The sequence below is a fragment of the Physcomitrium patens genome, chromosome 5 (genome assembly GCF_059467195.1).
Source record: "Physcomitrium patens ecotype Gransden chromosome 5, ASM5946719v1, whole genome shotgun sequence".
Taxonomy (NCBI): Eukaryota; Viridiplantae; Streptophyta; class Bryopsida; order Funariales; family Funariaceae; genus Physcomitrium; species Physcomitrium patens.
In genome coordinates, this window is record NC_143414.1 from 16,593,596 (window position 1) to 16,605,766 (window position 12,171).

The 12,171-nt window shown below is 39.8% G+C and overlaps 1 protein-coding gene across 1 annotated transcript; it reads left to right on the forward strand.

Moving 5' to 3' along the window:
• The first annotated feature begins 9,266 nt into the window (after positions 1-9,266).
• Positions 9,267-11,936, forward strand: LOC112282943 (putative pectinesterase 53). The gene is made up of 5 exons (XM_024521157.3): positions 9,267-9,313; positions 9,971-10,412; positions 10,544-10,733; positions 10,861-11,067; positions 11,163-11,936. The coding sequence occupies exons 2-5, from the start codon at positions 9,979-9,981 to the stop codon at positions 11,568-11,570; spliced, it is 1,239 nt and encodes a 412-aa protein (XP_024376925.1). The 5' UTR covers positions 9,267-9,313; positions 9,971-9,978; the 3' UTR covers positions 11,571-11,936.
• The last annotated feature ends 235 nt before the right edge of the window (positions 11,937-12,171 follow it).

Sequence of the window (12,171 nt, forward strand, 5' to 3'; positions counted from 1 at the left end):
TGTCTTGGAAGCATTTGTTGTAGGATTTAACAAGTTCCTCGGTTCAGATAATTTCATTCTAAGATTAAACTTGAATATGGTGAACGGAACATGTAAAGTGTGTCAACATTGGACTAGATTCTGGCTGAAATCAATACAAGATTTATGTGAAGCATAGAGCTGGTTAACAAGCTCTCGTTTAGTTTTGGTGCGATGCAGACGAGGTGCAGCAAAGCTGTGAGGAACCAGGACATGGCGGAATTGTGCGCTGCGAGCCTTTCACCCCTGGAAGCCGGTTTCATTCGCCGTGCACACAGATTCCCCTCGCATCGCAGTCTGCGACGATGACGCTTGCAGCGCAGCTCATGCGTAAGTCTGTCAGGATCACATGCTGACGGCATGTGGGTCTCAGATTTGTCATGCTGATAGACTGAAGAATCTGGAGTTTTGCACCCATGGTCTGGAGTGTGAGCTCTGAGCTACACGTTGGCTGAGGGCGTGGTGGAGGAAGATTCTTCCGTGCGTCGCTCTGTGGAAATTACACACACCTCTTGTTTTGTCCACGAGGGTTATATTTTGTGATGAAATGTGAAGATTGTAGGGAATTGGAGTAGTGTTGCACTGTTTCTCGGGCAGATTAGCTCAAGTGTTGTACCGCTGCACGGTTGAATCGACGGGAAGCTCTTGTGCGCCACCGTTGAGAATGGTGGAGTGGATGATGGACTTGGTGGTGGTTGCATCACTTCACCGCCATTCTAGATGGGCAGGTACATGGGTTCTTGTTTAGCCCAGCTCATTAGCCCAGTTTAGCCGTGAGGTCTTGTTTAGCAGTTGAAACCCTGGTGCGGTATCGGAACGGAATTAGTTTCATTCTGCAGTCATTGTACGGAATTCGAAGTTGAAGTGGTACTTACCAGACAGATGAAGACATTCAGCTGGGTCTAACTTTGAGGACGTCAGATGTTGGGGTTGCAGCCTTTCAGGAGAGACCGGATCACTGGTCACAAGTCTTGCATTGTGTGAATAGTAGCTTTACACCGTCTCGCTGCTGGCACCGTAGGATTCACCCAGAGTAAAGCTGAGATGAGCCATGGCTAAGCCGTTGCACTGCACAACCAAAATTAGGCCGACCTGTACGTGGATTTGTCAGAGAGATGAGGCTGCTGAAGCTGACCAGCGTAGTCCTGAGACATCGTCTGAGGCTTCCCTTCGCGCATCCCTCTCTGGTAGGTAACATAGGATCAGTACATTACAATCCTTGAGAATTTTTCCCAGTACTGACGGATACTGTGTACATCATGCCTGTAATTAGATGATGATACATGACGCACAACAGTAGAAGTCTACGCAGGCTGGTATGTCTCGCTTGACAACAGCGCAGGAACTGTGAGGAGGATAACGATGCTTCGCAAAATGCACGTTATTCTATTCAAATACAGCCTGAAACCAACTGTCGCAACATTTCTTCAAAACTCGAATGAGAAGAACATCTCAGAGTAACGTCCTCTCTACAGTACTGCGTCAGTTTTTAATGCCAGAGTGGTTCCCTTTCTGAAACGAAGAACAATTTTCTCAATACGCATCAAGAAGTCCTTGACCTTGACATCAGAAGTCGCATCTACAAACATGGCGACCCTGCAACGCCAGGCGAAACAAGCGAATGAATGCACTTGGAAAGACATGGTGAAGAGCACCAAACCATTGCACCATTGTGAAGCAAGACTGAGACACGTCTGCGGCGTTGCAGAGCCTCACGGCCAGATGTGACCTCCAAACGAGAAAGAACCAAAGCTCTTGGACTGCATTTATATTGGAATTATTCTCACAAAGCACTCTGAATTTATTTTTTTCCTTTTTCTGCCATTAGTTGACTAAAACACGCATCCGACTGCGACGACAGCGCCTTATCACTCTCAGCCGTAGCTCGCCCACGGCGAGTCCAATTTTGAACCACAATTCACGCCACGGCTCACAGGAGGCAAGATTCGTAAATCAGCAAAGCACACGATCGTTGTGGCTAACGCAAGGCACTTTCATTCAGTACCCAGGACACAGAGGACCGAGCTCCAAGGACTGTATCCACAGAGCGATGTGTGTGTGAAAAGGCGCGAAACCATGTCCAGTGAAGCATCATGTTACCGATGCTCACCATCACTCGCTGCATTTTCCTCAACTAGCTCTAACAAAACTGGAACCATGATACCCAATGAGCCAGCACTTTCATTATTGGGTCGCAGCTCCTGGTCAGTGTGTGTGCAGATGCCAGGATTCCTGCACTCATTGCCAGGATTTGGCAGCAACGGGAAACTCGGTGGCTCATTCTGCAAGCCGAGACGCTCTCCAGACGCTTCACCACCATCGCTGTTTTCCTAGATCTGCTGCTGCACCGAAGACTGAACGTTACAGGGCCTGCAGTCAGAAAATGAAAAGCTTATCCCTGAGTGTGATAACTCCACACTGGGTACTGCATTCAAAGCATTCAATTCAACTGAAGAACCTTTGTTCGTTGTGATCAGCTTCAGTGCATCTATTCCTCTCACAATGTTTCATGATTTGCTCATATCTTTCACTTTGTTTGAGTGTTGGGGTTGAGTGTCTGAGCATCTTGGAGCTCTTTGAGTTTTCATAGTTTGGTTTGCAGGTTGTGTATTTAGTGATGGTTTGTCATGTGGGGTTTTTGTGTGTGTGTGTGTGTGTGTTTTTTTTTTTTTTTTTTTTTTTTTTTTTTCTTCTTCTTCTTCTTCTTCAATGAACTTGTCTTATATGGGACAGGAAACCATTTCTAGACATGTTTTTTTGTTTTTTTATTTGAGTTTTATTTTTCTATTTTTATTGTGGTTTTGTGATGCGTTTCTCCCAGTTGACCAGTTCTCGTGGGGTCATTCGTTTGGAATTTTTCACCGGATTTGTAAATTGAGGTGAATTCTGATTTGGGTGATCTGGATGATATTATTTGTAATTGAAACCAAACATACATATTCTTTATACATGGTAATAATAAATTAGTAACGATTTCTGATTGATATTTTAAAATTTAAATTTTCGAGTGGATGAAGTTATGCAATTGTAACATAAAAATTGTATTTTCTTTAGCTTTTCATAAAACACATACTTCAAGTCAATTGATATTAAATATAGAGGATTATTAAATTGATCCACCTATATCTTAAATAAACCCACTATGATGGCACGATGAATACTTGAATGTTCAAACACCAAAGGCTCTTCTTCATTACCATCAAATTGTGCTAATTTTATGTGTTTGAATACTAGTCCCCACTAACAAGAGGATGTCCAAACACCAAAGATTGAATGGTGATATTTTGGGAGGTGATATTTTAATTGATCTATGATATTTGGTTTTCCAAAAAAATTATGCATGAATTCCCTTAATGCAAAGGAAAAAGGGCCATGGCTAAGAGGAGCCTCAAAGCAATTTTAAACCACAAAATCATGTAGTGAATTCATTTAAAATTTAGGAGCGTCAATTTAATATTTTATAGTGTGTGAATATGTATAGATACAAAACTAAATCATAGGAATAATTATTTATTTTAAACTATCACCTCTAAATATATATATATATATATATATAATCTAACTTGTGAAATTTATTAAATCCACGCCTTTTAAAAACTAATCATTTTGTGTTATATCTACAATATACAGTAAGAGATATCTTTCAAGTTTTAATTATTGATACTTTTCATTTCTATACTACAACATTGTAAAATTTGATGTAATAATAATTTTAATGTAAAAATATATTATTTATTTGTAAGCACATGATTTTTTTAAAAATTTCAATAACTCATCATTATCTTTAAGAAAAAAGTAACATACAATTTTATGATATGAATTTTGTCATGTAGTCTTATCAATCCATGCAAAATAAAATTTGAACTTTACATTATAAATAGATAGTGTGCATAAAAAGCTGATTTCAAAATAAAAATAAATAATAATTAAAGAATGTTATCTTTTTAGGGTTTTTCGTTATATTAATTCCAAGGGTTTATATATATATATATATATATATATATACATATATTTCAAATCAATTGTAGAAAGAAAGGTTTTAATTTTAATTAGTGGAGCAAAATATTATACAATTTTACAAATATGCATATATATATATATATATATATATGCATATTTGATTATGATTATGAAGAAAAGCTGGATCAAGATTATGTTAATTCTGTTTTATGTTTAGAAGTGAATTATTATCAGCAAAAGTTCTTTTCAAAGTACACAGAATAAATATGACCTTGTATCAAGACTATAATACATATAATACATATTTATATTATTTTTAAATTCAAGTTAAATTATAATAATCTAGCTGAAGTTATAACAAAACCATAAATAAACTTAATATTTTTTTGGCTCAAAACAATGAAAACAACAGAGTGAAGTGCCAAATGACATATTGTTACTAATGCTCTTTATTTTAATTTTTATTGTTTTTTAATCTCATATAATCATTGTTGAAAATATCCTCCCAGGTTTAGATGTGTAGAAATGCACAAAGATCACAGTTTAATGAATTAAAATGTGTATATGTGTGAATATATATATATATATATATATATATGCTCAAGATAAATAACTTCAAACTAACAATCCTTTACATGAAGACAGGTTGTTTCCCAAACTCAAACCACAGTTCCAACAATATTCATTTCAGAGAACATATAAACAAAATCACACAAAATAAATAAATAAAAAAAGCAGACAAACTAACATTTCTGAGTAACAATGATACCTTACAGAAATTTGTTTTCATGCTAATTTCTTTTGTCAATTTTAGATGCTTACATGACATGGTCTCCTCTCAACTCTAGTTGCATGAATGGTGTCCTCAGCAGCAATCCTAGTAAGCATGGCCAGTGCCCATATTTAATTCCCGCACACTGATGGAGCCTCAAATCCACACTGCAACTGGTTTAGGGTTTAGAATGCAGCTAACGTTTAGGGTTTAGGGATTGAAAACCCAGGTTTGGGGTTTGAGGGTAATGTTTTTAAACCTTCTCGTTAGTTGTGCTGCACTCACAAGTCCTACTCTATTCTGCAAACCCCCTTCTTTTCTTCTCATTTTCTTCGTTTCTCTATAATATATGTACACATACAACTGAACATCTTGCGACAAGCTTAGAAATGGTGAACTGGATCCTGTAGGGGAGAGTTCTAAACCCACACAAACCCACAAGCCAATTATGGGATGGCAATCATTTTTCATGTTTGCTTGTCTTTGGTATTGAAGAAATAATCCACATGCATGGTACCTCCAAAGTGGATCATTGAATTGATGGTGAGTCTCAACATTTTGCCATATGTACTTCAAAGCTCCCTACTTTCAGGAAATCATCAAAATAATATATTTAGAAATAAATATATACATATTTGAGTTTTAAATTTCATGTTGAGGTCAACACATAAACTTCACTGCCTATCAAGACTGAAAATAATTCTTAAAATATTATTTGTTTTATTTGTGTAATGAAAAATAAAAACATGATTAATATTATCATCATTCCACCGAAACCCTGGAAGAAACAGCACAAAGTCTACAATTGTGGTAAGAAATGATAATGAAAATAATTAAAAACAAAACTAGAAATAAGATCAGTTGTTCACAACCAGCAGTTCCCTGTTCCCGTGGAATTGGCACAGAGCATGGGAACAGACATTGGTAACCACGTGAGTAAGTGCAGCTCATGGGGAACGTCTATTGAGAACACCTCAATGTTCCCTACACACATTGTTGAATTGTGTATGCATTTACAATTCAAATCCATTTTCAATCCTTCAGGATTTGAGACACACATATATATATATGCAGGGTCATATGAAAAGAATGTTCTTAACAAGTTATAATTAATCTTTATTTGTGCACATGAATGAATAGATTTAATAAAGCTGGGTTGTAAATAATTAAACAAGTTGGTTGATCTAATTTCCATCAAATAATTTTGATGTGGTCTATTTGATTGAAAATCTTTTGTAATAAAATTATGGTCATGATATTTATTAATATAAAATTTGTAAAAGAAAAAAAGCACTGTGTATAATTCTTTAATATTTACAGTTCAAAATTATGTTATTCCTTAATTTCTAAAATTGTTCCCACTATGCTTCTAAATTAAACTTCTGTAAAAATAATAAAAAAAATTAAATAAAATAATTATTTATATTTTAAACATGTAACAAAAATGATATTGATTAATAATTTGAAATTTAATATATATTGATGTTGAAGGTATATACATAAGTGTGTGTTCTATAGTATACACAATGGCTAACATACAAACCAATAGTGAATTTATAATAAAGTAATTAATCAATCTTTAGTGAGCTACTAGTTAATAACAAAATGTAGTTCTAAAGAAACATTAAGGATGTATTAAAAATAGAACTCAGTCACAAGTTGTAATTTAATAAAAGCTCATTAAATTTTCAACTGAGACGATTTTTTAATGTTGATTATGAAGCAGACATTGATACTTGATGTTTGACCACGAGTCATATACTTTGGTAGGCTTGTGATGCAATTAACTGCATTAACTGGAAAAGAATCAAAGTATCCAGCATGTTTCTGATACTAAGATAATAACTGAATTTGTTTTTAAAATACATACATATATATAACTTTTATTTAATGATTCAACTTCAAAAACCATAACACTCACACCAAATACATTTATTTTCAAAGTTGAATAAGTGAAAAAAAAATTATTTCAATCAATATATCATTTTAATACTTGCCTTTGATTGCACACATATATAACATCCATTTGTCAAGTACATGCCACTTTGATAAATATATATTTTGAGTACATCAACATGGTATGAAATCTTTAAGAATACATATACACAACTTCAAAGTTATATTTGCAAACAAGAAGTTTGCTTTAACAAAAAGTATTCCTCTTCTATTCTAATGTGTTGGAACAAATACAAAAGTAAACTGTACATGTAAATTGAAATCTGATGACTATTTCAACAAAATCATACTAAATTGCATATTAATTTCATTGTGATGTTTTGCAACTGTAATAATTTACAATGCCAAGGTACCCAACCCTGTTAATGCCAACAATCATTCTTCACTTAAGTATTCAACTTCACAATAATTGACCACAATAAACTCTCAAAACACACCATCACATCAATATTTTGATAAAAGTCGCGTGATCTACAAAAACCAAAAAACTCACCAAAATCAGCACAATTCAATTCTCCATCCTCTGCAACTTTCCCATGCTGCAAAATTCCTCATGACCCAATAATCAAAAATCATTCTTTTCACACCCTAATACAATTTCAAAAGCCATGAAAACCCTCCACAGAGGCACCTTGAAAGGGGCTTCCCCTAAGCTCATGTCCATTCCCACCTGACCCAAAAGTAAAATCCAGCCGTGTATTTTTTTTCTTTCTCAATTTCATTATTATTATTATTATCATTTTCACTTTATTTTTTTAATGCTCAAATGGGAGTTGAACGCAACACCCAGTATCAGACCATCTCCAGAAAATGGCTCATAAATGCCAGCTGAATGCACTTCATTGCAAAGGGCAACAGCCACCTTGTGGCAAATCACTAACGAATAGCTTCATAATGCCACCATTAACTGCAATTGCTGCAGCTTCAGCAACACAGATGACTGTCTGTGTGTGTGGATGTGTATGTGTGTGTGTTTTTGTGCGCCGAAACTCTGACGGCTAACTCATAAACCAAATCATGAAATCATGGAAGACTTTTACCACAATATGGAACCAAGTATCGGCAGATTGCAAACGAGGTGGGAGTGAGGAAGAAGGGACAAGACTGGTGGGGGAAGATCACGAAACTAAACTTTTTTATCTGGTGTAGTGTTGGGATTGGTTTCTCGTTGGGCGGTGAGTGTGTGTCCTGGAGATGGTACTAGAGAAGTTGGTGACGGTGAGCCAAGCGACTTCCCACCAGCTTTCAGCGTGCAGTAGCAGTGGCAGCAGCTGAGCCATCTCTCTTGGATCCTGTGATGCTTGTGAGTGTCACAGACGGGAGCTTTAGCTTCAAGATCTTACAAACAACGCCCACATGAGTTAAGCTTGCGCTTGGGATGCTGATCCAAGCGCTGATGAGGGATCCGATGGGGTGTGAATTGCACTAGAAGTGAGTAGGCTAGGTGGCTACGAAGTAGGCAGTTACATGGCGGGATGGAGTTGAGGAAAATGAGAAGGATTAATGTTCGAAAGGAAAATAAAAACAAAATAAAAACTGACGTTTCGTACGAGTTGAAAGCTGTTGTTGGAGGCTCTTGTGCTTACAGCTACTGTGGGTTTTTTTGTAAGGAATTGTAGGAAGAATGTGCTTTGCTGGTCTGAATGAAAGCTGCTTGGGAGCTTCACCCAGCGGGTTTAGCAAGATGAAAAAAGCACATGGACTTGACGTGATCCTGCAGCGCTAGCTTTACTTTGTACTGGGTGGGGGGGCATTACAGGAGGTTTTGCTTCTGCCAGCGTGGGCAACTTGGCTTTGTGCCAGCCATATTCCAGAAGGGATCGTCACAGCTCCCATCCTTAACCAGCTCTAGACATATATATTAATATATAATACTATTATTATTATCATTCTTAAAAACTATTAGTAATCCCCACAACAGAACAATGGACATCCTGCTCCAATGGAAAGCCAAGCCTTGCGATTGCGCCTAAAACTTTGACAGGACATGGTGGAGCTTGAAGGAAGTCACCAGAGTACATGGCTCACAGGAGCTGTCAGAAGGGGTCCGTTTGCTGGCTCCAGCGTCGTTGAACGGGATTACGCATAAACATCAATTCGCAATTGAATAAACGCCATTGCAAGGACCAGCGTTGAATATATTTACAGAGTATAAATGGGGGTTTTGAGTGGTGAGTAATCACAAGTGTCCGTCATCATCCATTCATCGTGCGGGATTATTTTTCTGGTCACTTGGAAAATTGTAATTGACACGTCGTCAGATTCTCATAGTGCAGCCTGTTCCGGCGCCATCCACGCAGCAGGTCTGCTTCGTCAGGGATGGCAGACATTGGCAGCAGCCGAAACTTGCCCAGGTGTTGCCTGCATTGAGCTCTGTCGTCTGCCACATTCGTCATCATGGCCCTTAATTTTTTTCCATCCTTTGTCAATCTGTCGCTGTGGAAGAAAAAACGATGCAGCTGCCGCTTTCCACTGATGGATGTTAACAAGTAGTCTCGTCCTACCTATTGGCTTGCATAAAGTGGCTGCATTCTCTTCGACTGCATGCTTCATTTCGTTCCCCGGTGCTACTGCTTCACATCGTTGCTGCTTCAGCCTCTAGCAAGGGTAAGCTATCCCCTCGTGGTGCTTGTCTCTCGTCGTTAGTTCACATCTGGTGCTTCTGCTCGAAGTTATGAGGTGTTATACCTAGTGTTCCTCCCCACAGTTGCTCTGTCGTTGTAGGTCTCGTTGTCCTCTTTACCATAGTTCGACACAGTTCAGTATTCCTGCTCCAACTTCATCTGGCAGGGTGAACTTACACTACCACCTCATGCAAGCTCGAATGTCGCTTAATGGAGGTAGTGGAACCTTTGTGGTACATACACAAGGCTGAAGAACCAAATGCGGAATTTTACTGTATAGAAATGAGCATTTGTTCGTCGTTCCATGTCGCCTCACACCTCGTCGATGTTCCGCCATGCCCTCATTGCTCCACTAGACGTTGCGCGTGTTCTCTTGCTTGCATTGCTCGTTAGTTTCTGTGCTGCTCATCCCTTGAGTTGTACCGAACGTTTTCTATCTTAGAGAAGTTCGGTAGGACCGACTAATAGCTTGCTGAAGCGGTGTGTAAGTAATATCTCATTTCTCAAGCAGGTACATCTGTTAGTGCTTTGTGAACTGTGTACACGCAATCCTTAGTTCAATGTTTTTGGGCTATTGTTGCACAGTTCAGGCCTCGGCAGGCCGTGACGATTTTCTGACTTGGTTTGTTCTACCGTGCAGAACCCCAAATGGGGTCCGCGCTCGGGATGCGGTGTGCGGGTCTCTTCGCTTTCGCAGCTCTGGCTATAGTGGGATTTGCATGCGCTGATACCTCCGAGCCCTCTCAAGGTGAATTCACAACATGGCTGAAGTACATGTCGGATACCTCTGACAACGACGCAGTGGATGATGTAGCACCTGTCGCGGAGGCGGATACCGTCACAGGGACATGGACTGGCGGTGACCTTTACAACCTTGACAAGGACCATGGTGATGAAGCTAAGAAGCCGAAGGTGAACAGGGACAGCATTGGCGTGTTGCCGAAGCCCACAGGGAAGCCGAAGAAAGTTGTCGTTTCTCAGGATGGCAAGGGCGACTTCAAAACCATCAACGAGGCTCTGGACTCTATCCCGTTGAAGTCTACACACCGAACGATTATCCACATCAGAGCCGGCGTATACAAGTATGCCACTCGGATCCCTGTACTTGCTGCAAATGTGCAAACCTGCAGTCCGTTCATAGTGCTATTCTGCGAAGTTGTTCTGATGGAAGTGCATCAATGCCCATGGTTGTATGGTGATGCTGATCGTTCAGGGAAAAGATTGTGATCAACGAAACGAAGCATTACATTACGTTCTTAGGCGATGGAATGAATAAAACTGTCATCACATGGAATGACACGGCGGGAGACTTCGACGACCAAGACGTGTTGCTGAAGACCTATCGCAGTGCAACAGTTGGAATCAGCTCAGAGTGGTTCATCGCTAAAGGTGTAACGTTTGTGGTGAGTCCACTATCCGTCGTGAATCGCATCATCGGAATCATCCAGTTACGTATCTTTCGGCATGTGTGTTTTTCGTAGTGAAACGACATTGTAACCCTTTTCATTCTGCACGTTTCCATTGTCCCAGAACACAGCACCATCACCACCTGCAGGCGCCATTCTCCGTCAAGCCGTGGCTTTGCGCGTGACCGGTGACAGAGCAGCGTTCTACAACTGTTCGTTCTATGGCTACCAAGATACCCTCTATGATCACCGAGGTCGTCACTACTTCGAGAATTGCTACATCCAAGGCTCCATCGATTTCATATTCGGAAACGGCCGCTCGCTATACAGGGTAAAGACTAAAACTGTTGCACATTGTCGATATACTTGCTGACTATCACGCACGTAGTCTCTGACCAGAACGAACGAAGTGATTTGCTTGCGCAGAGCTGCAAACTGCATGTGGTTGCGGATACTTTTGGCTCCTTGACGGCCCAGAAGAGGAACGAAACCAAGATGCACACGGGCTTCTCCTTTGTGGATTGTCATGTCGATGGCACAGGAATCATCTACCTGGGGCGAGCGTGGGGCAACTTCTCTCGCACCGTGTACTCCTACACCTACTTTTCGGACATCATCTACGGACCAGGATGGTCAGACTTCGGATTCCCGCAACGCCAACAGCAGGTGTTGTTCGGGCAGTACCACTGCTATGGTCCCGGAGCCTCATCTCCCGAGCGAGTTCCTTGGGCGAAGTACCTCTCTCCTGAGGAGGTCAAGCCATTTCTATCTGTAGGATTCATCAACGGCAAGAAATGGCTGCCACATTACATTAAGAAACCGAAGTTTACGTAAAATTGCAACAAGACTTATTTGTGCGATGTTTTCCCATAACTTGTGAGGTTCGAACCTCGGCCAACTGGTCATGTTGTGAGCAAGCCGTCAGCGAAGAGGGCAACTTTCAGAGTAAGATATATCTGGCGAAGCTGGATGTGCACTGGATTATTGACGTGTGTGTGTGTTTTGGAGAAGGGCTGCATCCTTGAGTTCTCCCCCATTTTTTGCTACCTGAACAGAGGGTGTCGACTTCTTAGATTCATGGGTCTCGATCTATCAAGGTCGTATTAGTCTAGATCTTGGAATCAACTTAAATGAAAAAATATTCCTGCAGTGTGGTGGAGCACTTCCTTCTAAATAAAGAGTCTCAGCTTACTTTCATCATCTCTTGACTTCAAATATTTTGGCATCAGCGGTGGAGCTCGTTCCTTGCCACCATGAGACTGTTTGCATCACTCAAAAATCATGTGATAAAACAATTGAACTTAGATCAGATAAGAAAATTCACCCATTTCACTTCGTACTGCTTAGCGACCTCGATCTGTATTTGTTATGAACAGAGCACACGTCAAGATTTTGAAGCTTCAAATTTAACGGCAGGCAAGTGCTGCGTGAATTT